Below are 21,580 nucleotides of genomic sequence, written 5' to 3'. Positions count from 1 at the left end.
ATCCATTATTTAACAAGTGTTATATTAAATCTAAGATCCTAGATTACCCATTCTAATTATAATTAACTCTTGGGCCGAAAGGTTATGTGGGTAGAATATATGCCATTACTGTTAATTACTGTTAAGATTAGGGTAATTGATAACAATTTCACAGGTGTCTTCAAATTTATGCTCATACCATGTGCCTTTCTATTAAATTTTATGTAGAGTATTTAGGGCATGATCAGAAAGGCCAGATTTACCATAGTTATTAAATTTAATATGCCGTTTTAGTTCCTTTTTTTTTCCGGACAGGAATTGCACGTCCTGTTTCAGATACATAGGACAAATTACAAGTGCAATGAATATGGTTCATTCCAGGTGGGTAACTGGAAGAAATGGATTCTTGGATTGTACTTCTGTAGTATTCTGTTTATTTTATTTGACCTTTAATGTATAGAATGGCTAGAGTTTTATTTTTATGAAGTTCATTTTTAAGTGGAGTCTTGTGAAGAATATTTTTGTTTTAGCCACTTTTCAGGAAAGTATTGCTTTTAAGTGCTTGCTCACTGGAGCAAATCTTTAAAGCCAGATATTTTAGTGAGTTAATGACACATAGTTTGTGTAGGCTTATGGTAAACAGTGAAAGAAACACAGCTGACAGGAAGTCATGCGACAAGTACATCAAGAAAAGGAAATGTGTTCTGACTTTCAATTATAATTGTGAATTGGATGCATTTGTGTTGTTTTGTTTAGTTGACTGAGTAAAGTGTCTAATGTCCATAGGGCCAGATAACAGAAACATTGTCAATATATCTAAACAAAACTTAGGGGTTTTAAATTAAAGGAATCTAGAGCACATTGTTCAAAAGCTTCCATATAAAACACATTTGTGAAAACTGACTAATAAATCACTTTTTTCAAGTGCTATGTCCTTAATATTGTTTACAAAGTGTTGCACGTTTTTAATGGCAACACAGTTGTGTCCATAATTTACCGAAATGAATGTTGATACCATGTAACATCAAAGGAAAGAATCTTATAAATTAATTTTTGTATGATGTTCAGATTGAATAGCATTTGAAAATGTAATAATAACTATGCAAATAGTTAAACCAACCATGATTAAAAAAAAAAATTCAATTTACAGAACAAAGTTACTATCTTAATTACCATGTCTCAAATTGAAAATTAGATTTTTTTCCTATCTCATGTATTGATAATTTCTCCTGGCTATCCAGAATATCTTAATTTTCAATGTCTTCCATGGAATTCTGGAGCATCTTGCAACTAATGTTTTTTATTTTATTTTATTTTTTATTTTTTTTTTATCCTGCTCAGCAACAGTCAAGTATGTCATCTGTATGTTTTCATATATATTGCATTAACAAGACTTATTTTGTGTGTTACCTCCAATGATGTAGTTATGATGACCAGGCAGCATAGAAGGAAACTGGTAACAATGCTTTCATTGTATTCAGATAGCGCAATATTGGAATGCAATGACTGTTTGCAAACTAAACAACAGCCATGCACATATAAGGAATTTAGCATCCTCATCTGCATGGTGCACCAATCACGTTATCCATTTGGAAACTGAATAAATGAGAGTGGGCTTGCCACTCTCATTTATTCAGTTTCCAGATTATTCAGCAAACTAATTGTATTCTGGTTGGAGAAACTACAGTGTAAAAAGTGTTTATGGAATGTGGGAGAAAAGATTTTATTCAGGACTGCCTATGATTAACAGTCAGTTACAGGAACAAAAAATTGACTTGTCAATATGACAAGATAAATATCACTGAAAAGAAGTGGAGCCAGTAAATGAATTAGAGAGGTACCATATTGACACAATTGATATTACTGAGACTTGGAGGTGAGTCATCCCCTATTATGTTGAATCATGGTAATGACCAGCCCATCATATCCTGAATAAAATTTCCAGAACTCCCAAATTCCATAAAGATCATTTTTTTTTTTACCACTGTAGTTTGTCTCCAATCAGAAACAACCTTTACCCTATAGGAGCTATCCTTTCTAATGACTCGCCTCCAATGTGTATGAAGGCATGAAGGCATGGTCAGAATAACAAATTCTGACCATGCCTTCTCCATAATATGCAGTGCACCGATGAAAAACTTATATATCTCTGAACTTTTGGTTAAAATGCTCAAATCTACTTCACGTATTTTGTGGGGTTTTCTATCTCAAGTACACCCACCTGATTATGTTCCTCTTGAATGTTTTTATTATTATTGTATAGTCACCTCCGTGGAGACTGAAGATGGGAGACCCAAACTATTTGCATAATATCTATCATACTCCTTGAACCCATTAACAGACAAAAGCACTCACAACTGAGTCTGGCAGCCTATTCCATTCAAGTGAGTGAAAAATCTAGTACTAGTGTCCCTATTCAACTTTCAGGAAAGATCTCATCGTCCCCCCCCCCCCCCCCACACACACATCTAGCCAAGTGCTGAAACATATTCCCTCTTTTCACATAACAACCAACTTATGTAACCCACAAATCCTCTCCACTGCTTTATCCCAGAGAAAAATAACTTCTTTATCTCTACTTCTGTGTTCTTCAATAGCCAAATAATCCAGTCCTATGAGCTATCTTAGCAATGTGCCCTCTAAACTTCACTTCAATTACCTCCTAGAATGCAGTTCCATCGATACGATACACAATTTGCAATCTGTTTATCCCAAAATATGTAATTTTACATTTCTTTGCATTAAACTGACACCCATAATAATAACTAGAAAAACAGAGGAAAACTCATTTATTTTTGAATTTTTAAGTGCCATAGGCTTCTTCAGTATACAGGATTATAGAACAATTACAATTCTAAAAAGTGCTACCTTAATAGCTCATGCAAGATAACCAAAACGGACAATTTCCTAAAATAAAAAAGATATAAATTAAAGAATAGCAGATCAAAAAATTATCTCCCATAAAGGGGATAGATGTAGACCATGTTGAACTCCACATTGGCTTAATGAACTATTACTGCGACCAATTTTACATCATCAGCAAACAACTACATATTTCGCTTCAGATTATTTCCTATATCATTCATGTACAGATTAAACAGTAGTGGTCATAGCACAGGAAATTATGACATGCCAGTAGTTGCCTGCTTTCTGCTCTTATATCCATGTAATCAGCAACGTATTCATTTCTGTTTGTTATAATTTGCATAACAGAGTTCCATGTGGTATTTTGTCAAATGCCTTGGCAAAATTATCATGTAGCCACTCAGTTATCACTATTATAAAAGTCCTTGTCTAAGCGAAGAATAGTATATGCAGATCAATGTTCAAGCACTGGCTGAAGCTGATCCTGAAGCTTGAAATGTATTAGTACTGTCATCCAGATAGCTGTGAATAGAATTAATAGAACAATCATGAGGTAGCCATCCACCCAATTATAAAGATTTGCAAGTAGACAAAAGGATGGAAATTTGTTTAGCAGGCCTTGATGCCATACATGGGCAAAAGCTCTGGAAATGTCAAGAGCAACAGCAAGTGTTTCTCCAAATCTTTTCATGGCATGTGTCCAGTGGTGGGTTATATTGACTTAGAGGTCAGCTGTGAACCTCGAATGGCAGAACCAAGTAGTGGAGAAGTTGACATGATGGCAGACCTGTTCTGAATAGACTGGATATATGATTGCTTTTATGCATTGGGATAAGTACCAGCTAAGTTTATATGAGTATGTAGAGATGACTACACATGGTTGCTTTAGGAACACAAAGAACCAGGTGGGTTCTCCACATTCTCAGAGGTGTGTCCTATTTTAGGAATTCATGTGGATATGACATAAGGTTTCTACAGTTCACACAAAAACACAGGGGTGTACGTTATCAACAGTATCCTGTCTGATAAATATGGCCTTATTTACATGGAATAGATGCAGACCATAATATCCAATGCTCCATCTCTGTTGCTAAATTTGACCATTTATTTAAAAAAGTGTAGAAGCCTTGCTTCTCACTATTTAAGATAGGAAAGTCTTCTAATCATTCATCATTAAAGGTTTTTTTTTTTTTTTCATAATATAGTTAATAACTAATAATACGTTTGCATTGTTGTATATATAACATCGCATGGTTCTCAATGTTTTAAATCAATCCGTTGTTTGCGTCCTACCTTTTAATTAATTAACACTGCCACTGTTGACATTTCCAGGCTGAAATATATGGCCTTTAAATAAATATTCACTAATTTCCTTGTGTCCTTGTGTGAACTGAAGTCATTGTACTCAGATTCTTCTGTTGGTCCTGACATACCTAGGGTTTGTAGCTGGTTTTCAAGGAGAGCATATAAGGGATGCTAATTTGTGTGGGTTAAATGAGGTTACTAGATTTTTTTTTATTTTGCCTTTATGGAGAAAAAAAAAAGTTAGTGTTGTTCTTATTAAATATTATATATATATTCTTCCATGATTCCATTTGAAAAAAAAAAATAAATAAATAATTACATAAATTAATTCCTTGCGACAGCACTTTGCCTTGGAGCAAAGTGCTGTCACACATCAACTTGGAGATGATGTTCTTTCTATTGAAGCAGCAGAACCATTGCTGGTTCAGCTGTTTCAATGAATTCCAAACATTCACAGACCAAATTAGATATTTCAGAAAATACTGAGAGAAAAAAATTTACCTGTATATAAGCTTCTGACAAAGTGATCATCTGGGGAAGAATTTCTGTCACATGCAAATCTTGCATTTCATACCATTTTCCTGATCCCTGAAAATCAGAAAATTTCAGTGATTAATATATGTATATTTAAATACATATTGACTAACAATTCTTGATTCATGTTTTTCCTTGCATTATTCAGTTTGTATTTTCTTAAATTCAACAATGCTGTCATTAGCAGAGATCATTGATTCTCGGAAATCACCAAACTCTGAAATTCTTGTATATAAACTTATATGTTGGCTAGACATACTTCTAATTTTTTTTTGAAATAACTATTAATTATCTATATTTTGGCAATGTTTCATTGTCATCTTCAGGGATCACAAAACAATGATATGTACATGCAGGCATTCACACTAAGCAAATGAAGCTGAAGAAAAGTAACTGACGTCAGTTCTGGAGTCCTAAAAGGTGCCCCTAATGGGTTAACGATCTTAGAATGTAAGCTTCCCAAATTTGTTGAGGCTTGGAAAGTTTTTCAGTTGATTCAAGGAATAATCTTTTGTAGTGAGATGACTACACATGGTTGCTAATCTTGTACTTGCTGCAGTGTAATAAAGTGGCCTTTGTTCAGCATATTCTGTGGTGGTGTCCAATGCCTGAGTGGCTGTATTGGTGGAACTGGATGTAGTCCTTGTGTTTGGCTGTCGTGCCTGTTTGGCCATAGTAGGACAGTTTGCAACCGCAAGGGATGCGGTATACGTCAGGTAGGTCTAGGGGAAGTAGCTGGAGAGGTGCAGATAAGTGGAGAGGTGCCAATTTCTTATATGGTTTGACTAGTTGTGAGGTCAGTTTTCTCCATTATTTGAGAGAATTTGGATAGTAGAACCCATTGTCACTATACTCTTTTTTCAGGTTACCTTGAAAGTAGTGGAATAAGCTACATTTCCAGTTTTTCTTACCATTCGTACTATAGGCTTGCGCTGCATAAAATAGTTCCTTAAATTTTTTAAGTTATCACATCATGTGGTACTTTATATATAATTATTTCACTACTTCCTTACTTGCTGACGCTAGAATTATATGTTTCATACCGTTAAATTGTTACAGGGAACTTATTTTTGGAAAATGCAATTATCTATTATGTGGTCTCCGATGACTGCTGACTTTACCTTAAACATGGCAGACCAAGTGATAGATAATTGTATTTTCCAAAAATAAGTTCCCTGTAACAATTTAATGGTATGAAACATAAAAAAAATAACATAAAACATACATTTTGGAAAATTATGGAGACAACTACCGTGTTTGAGTAAAACTTTAGTTTAATATAAACCGAAATCCACATTCGACGTTTCGACCTTTATATCAAGATCATCTTCTGGAGCATATATACTATACACAGAGAAACAAGCTGCACTACAATCTACATGGTTTGTTCAAGTTACTGACTAACCGTTACAACAATTATTGGCCTGACCTCTGGTGAAAAAAAAAAAAAAAACTTACTACATCAACGCTAGAGTCCTATTATTAATATTATCTATTGGTTGTAAAATTACATTGGGAGCAACAACAACTCTATATATATATGATTATACATATTATATATATTATACATATGCATTTAATTATACATATAAACATATGATTATATATATAAACATATATAAAGATTATACATATATATATATACATATATTATTGGTTCATCTTTACTCAGTAGAAAATATTATAAAAAATTAATTTTAATGACTGAGATTATATACTGAGAATGAAAAAACAACAAGGTTTAATATTAAGATACAACTAGTTTCATTGAATGATTCAACTTCTTCAGGTATCACAGGCAAAGAATTACACAAAAAATGACAGAGACATGATAAAATTACATCAACAGATCTAGTATAAAAGACAGCTCAACAGGGATAACTTCAGATATTTTTGGCCCAATTCTGTTAAGGAGGAGTCTCTCGAGGAGCTTATAACAGCAACTGAGGAGCACAATTGGGCGATAGCTCTCTACTTGATTTTGAGGCTTGATGGGTTTAATATGGCTATTATTTTGGTTTTCTTAAAGGCTGTTGGAAGGTTTCTGGTCTTTAAATGTGAGAAAAGGATCTTGATAGCCATTGATGAGTATTTTTTCCACAGTTTACCAAGAATTCAGGGTGAACACCATCAAAGCCTGGTGCTTTGCCAGTTTTCACCTCCTTCAAGGCCTCAGTTATTTCGTCTGTGGTAAATTCTCTTGAAAATTGAGAACTGCCATCTGAACTTTGTCGTAAGTTTTTGAGTGTTCGTTTAACTTCCTGTGTGTGTTGATGATCTCGAGAGCTCTAGACAGCGAGGTTATTCGACAGGCAATTTGATCTGGAGTTACCAAAGGATCTTTACGAGTGATTGGGTTACTTCCACCTAACTTCTTTAATAGGCTCCATGCTTTTCTACTTGATTTTTTAAAGTCTAAGTCCTCTGTAGTTTTTATCCATTTTTCTCTGCGCTCATTATCAAGCATCTGGAGTAATTTGTCAGCTATGTCACAGTCACCAGATTCTAAGTAGACTTGGTATAGCTCTTTGCAGTCTTTATTCCAGCCAGGTATGTATTCCTTTCGGAAACCCCTTGGAATATACTTCTTCGCTGTTGATATGACTGTTCCAATAAATCTGTTGTAGTTTTCACTCACAGGAGGTATCCAGCATACTATTTTATCCAGTTCTTGTGAAAAATCCTGCCAGTTCGCTTTTCTAAAATTCCATCTTGGTCATGGAATAGACCATATTATTGGTATTTGTATTCCTACTTCTACCAATACTGGGCGATATCGGCTGTGTGGAAAATCTTTAAGGACTTGTCTTGTTGTGTTTATTGGTTCATTTTGCAAATTTTGGGTAACAAAGCAGAGGTCTGGGTTGTATTCCCTCTTCCATGCTGCAGCCTTCCATCCGGCACCCACAACAGACTCTGGCAGCTTATTCCACTCATTCACTGCTCTCCAAGTAAAAAACCTAGCTCTAACACCCTTGCACAGTTTCCATGGATGGCCCCTAGTCCTCCCACCACCAGTCCCGTTCTCAAAAATATCTTCTGAATTAATCTTATAGAAACCCTTCAGTAATTTGAATGTCTCAATCACACACCCCCCCCTCTCTTCCGCCTATCAACTAATTTCTGCAACCCACAAATCTTCAACCTGTTCTCATAAGTTTCATTCCATAGACCTGCTATCATCTTGGTCACTCTTCTCTGGATGCTCTCCACCTCTTCTCCATCAAGGAAAAACCCTGGCACCCAAATCTGGGCACAATAGTCTAGATGGGGGGGTCTTATCAAGACAGAGGAACAATAACTTGCTTGTCTCTGCTCGTCAAAGTATTCTTCAGTAACCAGGTGATTTGATGGGCTGATTTAGCCATTTTTGCAATGTGTCCCCTAAACTTCATCTCCCTATCCACCAACACTCCTAAATCCCTGGACACGTCAATCTCCTGGAGTACAGTTCCACCAATGTGGTATACTGCTGCTAATCTTTTCACCCCAAAATGCATAACCTTACATTTTGCCACATTAAACTGATATCCATTCTCCTTAGCCCAGTCCTCCAAACTATCCAAATCATCCTGCAAAATTTTGACATCTTCTGCATTTACTATTGCCCTACCTAACTTTGCATCATCAGCGAACAAATGAACTGTTCCTCTTAGATCCTTCCCTATGTTGTTAATGAACAAATTAAACAGCAGTGGTCCAAGAACAGAACCCTGTGGCACACCACTTGTCACAGGCCGTCTTTTGGACTCTACTCATGAATAAACTACTCTCTCGTATCTCTCCATCAACCACCCTACTATCCATCTCATCAACCCTATATCCAGTAGTGAGCTGTGGAAATTTTAATAAAGGGCCGAACTGCCAAGAGAAAAAAAAAAAAAAAAAAAAAAAAAAAAAAAAAAAAAAAGCCATATTTCACACAAAAACTCTTATTAATACAGCTTGTGTACAAATGCCAATCAAAAAGTATGAGGGGGACAATCAACCTGTAAGGGCTATTGTTGTGTCCCAATTTACGATTTCTATTCTAATCTTACAAATTCCTTTTATCTATATTCTTCTAACTTCTATGCCCGAGATTTTACCAAAACTTATACCAATATCTAAGTTATTGCTCCCTGTAGTACCCCTAATATTTGTATTTATACTGCGCCTTTTGGGATATTTAGTTTAGGATATTACATACATAAACAAGGAGAAAGAACTCAAATATATCTGAAAGTGTAACTATTGCAGTCGTGACACTTAACTCGATTCTCAACTTAAATCTTCCGTGCGACTAAGTACAATATTTTCAAGTGGTTATCAACTGCACCATTTATGTTGTCATGAATAGGGAGAAAGTCAATCTCGAATATATCTCTTAGTATTTAAATATTATTGCAGTCGTGACTCTTAATCTCTTTCCTCAACATTAAATTTCCCGCGTGATTAGGTACGATGATTTTAAGCGGTGCATTAGATTAGCAACATCAGACAACTCTTTTATCATTGAACAAAAGGTTTATTAAGTTTCTAAACATGGTACAATTCAAATACTAAACTAAAATACTTATAGACTATCATTAAATCATTACAAGCAATATGGCTATTTGTGATTATGCCGCCATACACATTAAATCATAAATTCACCTGATGTGAACAAATTAGATCAATTCACACTATCTGATTATTCATACTGAAGTCATTAACAAATCATTCACTGCTAACACATACTTGTGACATTTCAATTATTTTATACATTACATTAGGCATTCAATTCTTAGGATACGTAATTAGTTCACACTATTCCGTTATACCGTATTTGCACTAACACACAATTATGTCATTTAAATATCTTGTGCAATATAATAGACATGCAAAAATACCTTAGGACTCTTAATCATTCACAAATCTTTAACACTAGTCAATCTACACATAACACATTCTATCATATACTAAAGTCCTAGTATAACTTCAACAGTTCTGTATTGGAATCACGATACTTCTCACAGACAAATTTCTAGCTAACATAGGTTATGATTTACAGTACCTTTCTTGAGCTGTTCGTATGGGCCTTTATTCTTTTCCAAACGAACCTCTGGCATAACTTCTCGTAACTCTGGAATACTTTAGCACACATATATTTGCTCTACTATCAGCAACAAGGACATCGATCTCTTTACAGCTTTCTGCTTTGCGTAGTTATCACTAGCATCGAAACGAAGAAGATCCCTCCTTTTCTAGGACTCTATGGCAATTTTTCCTTTGCTTCCTACTCGGAAAAACGGGAATCGAAATCCTGCTCACTTTCGTTTCCGTGTTGTGACGAGGAGATATCACCCCTGTCGCCGCTCAGGAAAACCCCGTGAACTCCACCGGAACCAAAACCAAACTCCAAGGACAAAAGCGACTATCCAAAAAAAAGTCCTCCCCAGGGGTTTACCAGCCCTTTTATAGCTGCTCCCCTAACGGTACCTTTTCTCCTCCTTCTACTTGTTTTTTAATCATCGACCAATTAGGGTGGCGTTTTCTCGCCAAACGTCATTTGATCGGCAAGCCCGTTCTCAATGTTTCAATCCGGGGATCGGCCCTAAGCGACAGCTTTGCTTTTCTTGTGCTAGCCTGACTTAATCCCCTTTCAAACTTTTTCTATGAATTCTACTTAATAACTTAATCTCTCACATAACGTATTTTATGACTCACCCCTTTCTACTTATTTACTTAACTCTCTCATTTTTAATCGTTTTACAATATTAATCTATACTTTCCTTTGTTAGCTACTTATTTAGTTAGAATTCCTTATTTTAAGTCATATTACAATATTAATACATTCCTTCCTTTATCAGCTACTTTAACAACAACCCTTACGTTTTATACATATTACTGGATGCAAGAAATTTTCCATTAAATAATTCATTTTTTTATGCAGGGGTTTTAATTTATGATATTTATTCTTCATGTTACAACATGATGGCTGAGAATACTATATTCCTAAGATATCAGGTGTAACACTATCATTTTTAAAGAAATATTTCATGATCTAAACATGAAATATTTGCACACAATCATCTGTGTTAATTTATCTTACATAAGAAAAACATTATTTAACTATCAAAATATAATAAGAATATAATCCTTTATAATCGCACATATGCAATAGTCCGCATTTTTTATAAACAAAATAAATTTCTTTTGCTTGCGACAGAAGTTTTTATGACAAACAATCTATAAAGAATAAATAAATATTATCTATTGAAGTACGTTATATTTATTTCTCTTTTGTTTTTATACTTCAAGTGATAATCAGCAGTACCAATCAAGGTGCATTATTTTATAGTACTATTTATTTATATGTGATTACCAAAAGTGAATTCTTATTTGTAAAATGGTGGTAACAGTAATTATAATATTTTATTTAATAAAATCACTTTGTTAAGTTACCGTATGAGTTTGTCGCTTAAATATATTTCAAAATATTATATTTTTTTTTGAAAACATAAAAAAGTAAGTAAGAAGAACAAGGGGCTCACAAATTTGAGAAAAATTTAACAAAGGGCTCAGGCGAGTCCCTTATAGCACACCACTGCCTATATCCATCCCCATATGCTGCAGTTTACTGATTAGAATTCCATGTGGTATTCTATCAAAGGTCTTAGCAAGGTCCAGCAGAATCACTGTAAACCCATTACCCTTATCCAGTTCAGTAACGTCACTGTGTTATAAAACGTGAGCAAGTTACTGAGGCATGATCTACCCTTCACAAAACCATGCTGTCCCCAATACAGTATCCCATTTTCATCTATCCATTCCTGTATTTTCCTCTTAACTACTTTCTCCAAGACCTTCACGACGACTCCTGATATGCTGATCGGTCGGTAATTTTCAACTGTGGTCTTGAAACCTCCTTTATGCAGTGGAACTATTTTCCCCTCTTTCCACCCTCTCGGGACTAACCCAGACTCGAGACTCAAATTAAACAAAATGATCAAGGGCACTGACAATTCTTTAGCCGCTTCATGTACGACATGAGCTGGTATACCATCCAATCCTACAGATGTATTCACATTGAGGTTTTGTAATAGACTATTCACCTCCACTTCATTCACCGCAATTCCCGTATAAGTTGTTGGTTCCTTCATTCCTGCAATATAATAGCCGGTAAGGTGCTTAATTCTGATGAAATTAAACTCTTCATCCAAATCTTCTTCCAACTGTGGTGGATATGCTGGAGCATTGTCCATTATAAGAACTTTCTCAGGCAGACCCTTTTCTTGTAGATACTGTTTCACTGTGGGAGCAAAGACCTCTGTCATCCACTCACAGAAGAATTGCCTAGTTACCCAGGCTCTGCTCTTATTTCTCCACATAACGCTGAGTTTATGCCTGTTAACTTTCTGAGGACTCTAGGATTTTCAGAGTGGTAACCCAACAGAGGTTTTATCTTCAGGTCACCACTGGCATTGGCACAAAAAAGCAAAGTTAGTCTGTCTTTCATTGGCTTATGTCCTGGCAATGCCATTTCCTCCTTAGTGATGAACGTTCTCTTAGGCATTTTCTTCCAAAAAAGCTCAGTTTCATCACAGTTGAAAACTTGTTCTAGTCCATAACCTTCTGATTCTATCAGTTTCTGAAATTCTTTCACGAACCTTTCAGCAGCTTCTTTGTCAGCACTAGCACCTTCTCCATGGCTAACAACACTATGGATACTGGTTCTATTCTTGAATATCTCAAACCATTCTTTGCTAGCTTTAAACTCTTCACTGATGTCTTTGCTACTGCTAGTGGATGGCAAGTTCTGCAAAAGATCTTTGTAAATAGTTTGGGCTTGTAAACAGATCATGTTTTGAGATACACTATCTCCTTTAGTTGTATGTCATTTATCCAGATGAGTAGTAAAGTTTCCATTTCTTCCATAACTTTATTTCTTCTAGATGACACAATAGATACTCCTTTGGCCACATCTAGTTCCTTATAAAAATCTGCTTTCTTCACAATTGTAACTATGGTGGATTTGGACAAGTCAAGATGATCTGCTTGCACAGACCACCTTGCCTGACTCCTTTCTAATATTTTTCCACAATCTCTTTCTTAATTTTGATTGTGATTTTCTTCTTCTCTTCTTAGTTTTCTCTGGCCCATGTTGAAAATAATACGCTGATCAGTGAAATGATGCTTGGGTAGATTATTCAGAAAATAAACGAAGCTACAATAAAACATGTCACTTAGAAAAAGAAATACATACTGTACACATAATAAATACAAACCTAAAAAAACTTCACAAAGTGTATTGTTTATTTGCACCAATATCGAAATAGATACACAAAAAAGACAGTTCAACAAGCACTCAGCTAAACGTGCATAAACAGTTAAAAACAGTATAAATTAAAAAAGAATTTGGTCGTTGGTCAACTTGTGGGGAACAAATCGTGAATTCAATTTACGAAGGTCCAAACTCTCGGTCAAAATGTTGTGCACAGTTGATTTTGGAATCCCCAATTCATCTTCAATCTCACGGACAATTTCAGGTTTCCTTTGATGAAATCACGCACTTTTTGGATGTTAATTTTGCTCAGTCCAGTTTTTGGATAGCCTGGCTTTTCGTCGATCTCAAGCGTCTCACAACCACTTTGAAATCGCTTAAACCACTTGTAAACTTGAGTACAGGATAAACATTCATCATGTATGCTTTTTGAAGCATTTGATGCATTTCGGAAAAACTTTTACCAAGTTTAACACAAAAGTCAATCACAGCTCTCTGTTTGAAACCCATTTTCTGACTATTCGTCAAAACACACTGTCACTCTTGGCACTATAACTCGACTTCTAATGAAACAAATGTCATAAACAGTTGACACAACACTAATGAAGGTTGCAGCTTTCGACAACTAAAAGATACAACAGATGGCACCACTAGTTTCTTCTATTTTCGAAAAGTTCGGTTTCTTTTTGGACAGCGGGTGTATATATATATATATGCAATGTTTAAACTAAACTAACCAGTTATCATTTCAGTCGGAATGCATGAATTGAAACAATTGTTGAATGTTTGCCTTATATCACTGATTATGGGTAGTTAGTGTCTAAAATTTTTGGAAATGTATTCATATCTCAATTACTATGCTTCAAGCACCTCTGAAGTTCCATATACAAGAAATAGGCAACAATCTCTTTTGAAAATTCTTTACCACATGGATATGCAAGAAATAGGCAACAATCTCTTTTGAAAATTTTTTACCACATGGATATTGACAACCTTTTTAAACTTGACTGGATTTATTGTCATGTATAAGACCTACAAGTCTAAATATCTTGTAGTATCATTAGGGTTTACAAAAATGGTACAAAACATTTAACTCATTGCAAGCAAGATATGCAGTGAAAGAGCTGCAAATAATATAAACTGAAGAAAGTTCATCTTGGGTTGCAAGCATTACTTTTACAATAAGTTATCTTGCATTCTTCACTCATGATCGGTGGAATAAATGAAAGTGTGAAGTATGTATTATATGATCTTCTATACACCATGCATGATAAAGACCGGGTTCTTATTAAGGATTTCATCTGGGTGAATAACCTTCACTACATTTCTGTAAAGCAACATGCTAAGAAATTATCACACAGATATAGAATGTGGCATTATTTACATGGTTTACTCTTAGCCTCAATAACAGCCTTAACGTTTGATGAACTGGAACCCCCTACAGCTGTTAAAAAAGAACAATGATAGGTATTCTTCTTAAACAGTTGTTATTTTAACCATAATATACACAACAGTATTATAGCTGTACAACCAGAGGTGTAGTCCTAAAAGAAATAGTGCCAGGGCTCTACCTTGGAAACAAAAACCCAGAGCACGAAGTGTGGCATAATTATTATTATTATTGCAATATGCAACACCCATATAGCAGAGAGACTGTCTTGTTTTGTGAAACGAAAATGACAAGAGTACAAGCTGCTATTTTTTGACCTAAAGCTAGAAATGCGTTATAAGTCTCATTATTATAATTCTTATAATTTATTATAATGAATTAAAAAATTTGATAGTTTTAAAAAAGTACCAGGCCGTCGCCCTGGCCCGACTACACCCCCCTGTGTACAACGTTAATTTTTGTTTTGTAACTCCCATGTAAGAATTTTTAGATTCTTAGACTTGAAGTGTGATAGATATATTGTTGCTCATTTCTCTGTAATAATAAAGGAATTTCATTAGCTGAGCAGCTAAAACAGTTGACTTCATATGCCCATGGTAGCAATGGATTTTGGCTGCACATACAGTAATCAGCACACATTTCTGCTGACATCTAAAAGTTATGTTTCTTTATTTTCAAACTGGAAGTGCTAATTTCAAAAGAATTGAGTTGGGTTTCCTGAATCCTTTCCAGTTCTTTAAGTGTCAGAGGTACACTCATTTTCAGACCACTCATGGCAATAAAGAGCAAGAGAACAAGGACTGTATGTTCAAAAACACCAAAATGACTTAATTTAATTGTGAGGGAGCCTACTCCTGAGCATGCTTAAGGCAGAAGAATGAAAAGAAGATTCAAAACTTCAAACCCAAGCAGAATATCCCATATCAGAAGGTGAAGAGATGCTATTCTGCAAGAAAGTGTGAAAGAGGACCTTAGCCCCTACGACTGACCCACCTTCTTCCAGTTACATCCCTGCATGGCAGGATATGCTTGCCTGCTTCTTCCTTGATTGAATCAAAGAGAAAAATCAGCATTGGTTCACTCCTGATCATATACCAAAAGTGATTCCACTATATAAGAATCTATTACTGAACAATATAATGGAATTCTACTCCTAATCCATTGATAGATGGAAGTCACTGTTCCCTATAAGAAAATCAAATGACTAAAATACCTAGTGTTCCTGGATGGAGTTCAATTTGATATACTAGATATTTTTTCTGAGGTGAAAGACATGATGAACACTGGCTGCCCACAATTCCTTAAAAAAGAAAAACTCCATTGTCAATGAAATCATGACCTCACAATACTGGAAGCCAGATGTATCCACCAAAAATAAATAAATGAAAACATTTCTGCGAAGGAATTGTAATGGATTTCATCAAAATGCATTTTTGAAAATTATGGAGACAACTACCATTTTGAATCAAGTTTGAATAAAAACTTTAGTTTAATATAACTAAAATCTACATTCGACGTTTCGACCTTTATGTCAAGGTCATCTTCTGGAGCATACAACTATACACAGAAAACAAGCTACACTACAATCAAACTGGTTTGTAAAAGATACTGACCAACCACTACAACAATTGTTGGCCTGACCTCTGGTGGAAAAAAAAAAAAAAATATTACACATCAACGCTAGAGTCCTATTATTAGTGTTATCTGTTGGTTGTAGAAATACATTGGATGCAACAACAAGTATCTATCTATATACATATATTAATATCATGATTATACCTGCACATTCCAGCCAGTTGGTATGGAATGGTTTCTAATACTAGTTGAAGATTGGCTAGAGTCCTGACTTATGCTGGATCTTATATATTAGGTAGGCTGAATGTGTGCCATCCAGATCCTCGGAATTTTCATGCCATCTTTGTTGTTGATATTTGGGTGGTTTATCAGGATTTTGTGTGGTGTAAAGAGCGGATGCTTTTCCAGTTGATTTGGTGTAAGGTGTTGAGCGCATGGTCTGAGAGGCCTGCTTCACCATAATGGTTATATTTAATGTGTTCTTTCTTGCATATAGGGATTGTCCGTCCTGTTTCACCAATGGACGGTAAGTTACAGGTGCAGCGGATGCAATAGACTCCAGGATGTGTTAATGGGAGGAGAGGATCCTTAGAGGAGTTGAATATGGTTTTAAGTTTAGTGAGTGGTTTAAAGGTGGCATTGAGGTTATAATGTTATAAGATTCTGTTCTGAATTTTTTCTGATAACCCTTTAATGTATGGGATGGCTATGGTTTTACTGTAATCTAGATTCGTTTTTGTTTTATGGAGTATTTTATTAATAGTATTTTGTTATAGCCATTATTTATGAATGTGTCACTGATGATTTTTAGTTCTTGTTTCAGGGCTTGCTGGTTAGAGCAAATTGTTGTAGCTCTGTCTTTAAGTGTGTTAATGACTCCATATTTTTATGATGGGTGGTGGTATGAATTAGCATTTATGTATTGTATGTATGAAAACCGACACACAATGGCCAATACATACATGCTAATTCATACCACCACCCACCACAAAAATAAGGAGTCATTAACACTTAAAAACAGAGCTACAACAATTTGCTCTAACCAGCAAGCCCTGAAACAAGAACTAAAAATCATCAGCAACACATTCATAAATAATGGCTATAACAAAAATACTATTAATAAAATACTCCATAAAACAACAACAAAAATGAATCTAGATTAGAGTAAAATCATAGCCATCTCATACATTAAAGGGTTATCAAAAAAGTCAACAGAATCCTACAACATTATAACCTCAATGCCACCTTTAAACCACCCACTAAACTTAAAACCATATTCAACTCCTCTAAGGATCCTCTCCTCCCATTAGCACATCCTGGAGTCTACTGCATCCGCTGCACCTGTAACTTACCGTACATTGGTGAAACAGGATGGACAATCCCTATACGCAAGAAAGAACACATGAAATATAACCATTATGGTGAAGCAGGCCTCTCAGACCATGCACTCAACACCTTACACCAAATCAACTGGAAAAGCACCTGCTCTTTACACCACACAAAAACCTGGTATGAAAGGAAATTTAAGGCAGCCTGCAAAATCCTGATAAACCACCCAAATATCAACAACAAAGATGGCATGAAAATTCCAAGGATCTGGATGGCACGCATTCAGCCTACCTAATATATAAGATCCAGCATAAGTCAGGACTCTAGCCAATCTTCAACTAGTATTAGAAACCATTCCATACCAACTGGCTGGAATGTGCAGGTATAATCATGATATTAATATATGTATATAGATAGATACTTGTTGTTGCATCCAATGTATTTCTACAACCAACAGATAACACTAATAACATCTAGCGTTGATGTATAATATATATATTTTTTTCACCAGAGGTCAGTATCTTTAACAAACCAGTTTGATTGTGGTGTAGCTTGTTTTCTGTGTATAGGTGTATGCTCCAGAAGATGACCTTGATATAAAGGTCGGAACGTCGAAAGTAGATTTTAGTTATATTAAACTAAGTTTTTATTCAAACACGGTAGTTGTCTCCATAATTTTCAAAAATGCATTCGGATCACCATGTAAGCTTAAAAGAAAGGATTTCATCAAAACATTCATGACATTAAGGCCCTCTTGCAAAAGTATAAGCTGGTGTGCGTTTGCCTTCAGAAGACATACCTATAGCTGAATGATGATCCCACACTAAGAAATGCCACCACCATCCACATAGACAAGATGGAGAATGGAATTGCTCATATGTGTGTGTGTGGGGGGGGTCTGGAAAGTAACAACAATAACCCCCTTCCAGCAAGTCCCATGCAAGACAAACATCAAGGCATTTGCTGGTCAATCTCACCTGGATGTCTTATAAAACAGCATGCTGCATCTAACACGACATGGAGGATCTCATATTGCAGTTATCAATGTACTTGACTGAGGAGATTTCAATGGGCACAACACAGTGTGCAGTGGTGACCCTCCCCTCTTGTATGTAAGGGCACTTACATACAAGGGGAGGGGGACTGCAGGTTCTGATAAACATCTAGAACAAAAAATGGTAATAAAGCAACTGATATAACCACAAGAAAGAACACATCTTAAAACCCTTATGTTTCATCAAAATTATAATAAATTGTTTTTTTTTTTAGGATATATAAGAAGACATGTCAGAGGTTTTGAAGAAATTTGATGACACAGAAGTGCAGGCTGTCATCTAGTTTTTCGTGTGGCAAGAAAAGTTCGCAACTGAGATTCCCCAAACTTTGTGCGAGACTTTTAGGTGACTGTGCCCCAGCATATCCAATAGTTGTCAGATGAGTGGTCAAGTTTAAAACTGGATATTCAGAGACAACAGGTGCCCCCCCCCAGGTCAGGAAGACTTCCACAGCAATAACACTTGAAAACATCAATACAGTGCATGCCATGATCCTTGATAATAGATGAATACCAGCCAAAAATATTGCAAAGACTATGGGGATATCTGAGGAATGAGTTGGGGTCATTATCCACCATCTGGACATGCAGAATTTCTCAGCAAAGTGGGTCTCCAAATGTTTGAATGCCAACTAAAAGAGAGAACATTTAATGTTATCACAAGGGATTTTGGGTCATTCTGAGAAATGAGGTGCAAATTTTTTGCTCATATTGTGAGCATTGATGAAACATGGCTTCATCGCTATGACCCAGAGATCAAACAACAGTCAGTGGATTGGAGATACAAAGATTCTCCACAGACCAAGAAGTTCCATACCCAAAAGTCAACAGAGAAGGTTTTTGCCATTGTCTTCTGGGATATGGATGGTGTAATCCTTACTAAGTACCTCAAAAAAGGTGAAACTGTTGCAGCAGCAGTTTATTCAACAGCTCTGAAGGAAAACTGAGCAGAGGTGTAATCCTTTTGCAGTGCAACGCACCTGCTCACACTGCTCATGAAACCCAGCAGAAAATACACAACTTGGGTTTACATTGTCTGCCTCACCTATCCTATTTGCCAGACCAGGCCCCATCTGACTATTTCCTATTACCAAATTTAAAGAAACACTTGAAAGGAACAAAATTTACCATTTAGTTGGGTTCCATTATTCCCAAAACTGTGGTGGAATGCTAATTGCACGATAGTCAAGGAAGCTCTAAACAAACTTGGAGCATCTTCTGCAGATACTCCACGATAGCATTCTCATTGTTTTCAAATATGGTCTGTCTGAGAAAAATAGAGCCTAAAGGATTCCTGGATCCAGCAGAAAACATTCATAAAATGAAGGGCAGATATACCACCTACCAACTTTCAATCCTGGAACACAATGAATATGCATATGCTGATATTCTGGGGAGATTTTTGCCAAATCATCAGTGATATCTTCTTAATTCTCCCAACTTTATGGACAAAAAAGAAAAGATGAAACATCAAATTCTGTTCTCCAAACATAACAGAAGATTGCAAAAGCTTGTTCACAAAACAAAAACTGAAAGCTACTATGTTTAAATGTCACACAAGTGCTTTACCTCAACAGAATTTTGAGAACAACTTTAATTATTATTATTGCCTTTCATAGCTTAGGAAAGGCATAATTATTGCCTTTCCTAAGCTGGAGAAGGCTCCAAAAACCTAAATAAAATCTCATTTAGTTGTCCCGACTAGATGTGTATGTAAAATTCTGGAAAAATGGTTAACACTCATCTCTTACGGTTTCTGAAGAAGGAAAAAAAACTTTTTTTTTTCCAGAACACAATCTGGCTTCCCCAGATATCATTCTATAACTGATCTCATCCAATTGAAAGCATCCACTAGCGATGCCTTCAACAGTGACAGGAAAAAATAAGCACAGGACACTGACTGGAGATTCAGAATATTGAAAGACCTATACAACTTTGGTATCAGAGCAAATCCTCCTCTTTTTTTTTTATTAAGAACTTTATATCCAACTAAAAATGTCACAAGTGGGAACTACTCTCTCCCAACTCTACATTCAAGAGAAAGGAGTCATGTAAGGTTCAGTTTAACTCAATGGCTAAAGTCATCCCTATGTGGATGACTTTACCATATTCTGTCATTCGTGTAATATGATAGAAAGACAGCTGCAGCCACTTCACCATCTTTCAAAATGGATGTTACAAATTGATTCAGATTTTCACCACAGAAAACTACATTTTTGCCATAGATGTGAAGATTTTGCCATAGATTTCTTCTAGATCTTCACTCTGATCTAGAAGAAACTTTAAAGGCCAGTTGTGAGATAAGCACCAGTAAATAAAGAAGATCCTCTGCACTTCCTGGAGACCTAACAGATGCTTTGCTCCAATTATTAGATCAAAACTGGATATGAAGTCTATGCCTCTGACAAAGACAATACACTACACTGGTTGGATCCTACATACCATCAAGAAATCAGAATTGCAGATGGAGCATGTCAAATGTTGCTGATTCCTAGTTCAAGCAAATTACCTACTTTTGTCACATCAACACTGGCCCTGTTACATGTGAATGAAGACACATCCTTGCAAGACCATCCCATGTGGTGAATTATATTTTGTCCACAATGGGAGAATTTAAACAATAACCATCAGACTGACATATTGAATTTAAAATAAAAGCATTTCTAGAAGCTCTAGATATCACAGGACACAATACCGCACAGATTTCACCCAATATACTAGTTCTATGTCACTCATGCACAAGTCTGTCGCCAGATTAGATTGCGCCATGAGGCAAACAATTAAATATCGCCCCTGATGGATTATAAAACAAAAATATAAGAAAATCTCCAATTGCTATATTTGTTTTTATTACAAGAGAAACATTAATGCAGAATGATTACATAATAATATTAATTAAACATTTGCTTTACAGGGATATCGCACAATAAAACTGTTTATAAGCTTTTCTAAATTTAAATTATAAGCTATGTCCACTTCTATCGATATAGTTGCTAGACCACAATCTTTCTTGGATCATTGCTTTTTAATCAGTTTATGCTTTGAAAAACTTCTTTCCATACTTGCCAAGCTAACAATTCACTAACAGGAATTGTTAGTGTTGAGCCGTCGCCTACTGTAATATGGCTGAACGAGTGCCCTTAGTTCAGCCAAACACCCTGTCAACGGTACTGCTCATGAATACCACTGTGCTTGTGTTCTTTGTGCTAGTTAACCAAACATTCCATCAACTCCCGTTATTTCTACACTAGCTCTCTTAAGAACGTAGAACAGAATACTCTGTTCTTGTGCCTGTTGATGCAGA

At 35.7% G+C, this 21,580-nt stretch overlaps 1 protein-coding gene across 1 annotated transcript in view; it reads right to left on the bottom strand.

The window, feature by feature from the left end:
• Positions 1 to 21,580, bottom strand: part of Usp39 (ubiquitin specific protease 39) — a 407,046-nt gene that overhangs the window by 1,206 nt on the left and 384,260 nt on the right. Inside the window, exon 13 of the mRNA XM_090396479.1 lies at positions 4,651 to 4,737. Within this exon, the coding sequence (XP_090252605.1) occupies positions 4,651 to 4,737 (87 nt within the window). The remainder of the gene's footprint in view (positions 1 to 4,650; positions 4,738 to 21,580) is intronic.

This window comes from Typopeltis vanoorti, chromosome 8, assembly GCF_054136105.1.
Source record: "Typopeltis vanoorti isolate ZY-2024b chromosome 8, IOZ_Tvanoo_1.0, whole genome shotgun sequence".
NCBI classification, from domain to species: domain Eukaryota; kingdom Metazoa; phylum Arthropoda; class Arachnida; order Uropygi; family Thelyphonidae; genus Typopeltis; species Typopeltis vanoorti.
Note: the sequence above shows the minus strand (reverse complement) of the source record. Positions and strands in the feature narration are given on the sequence as shown.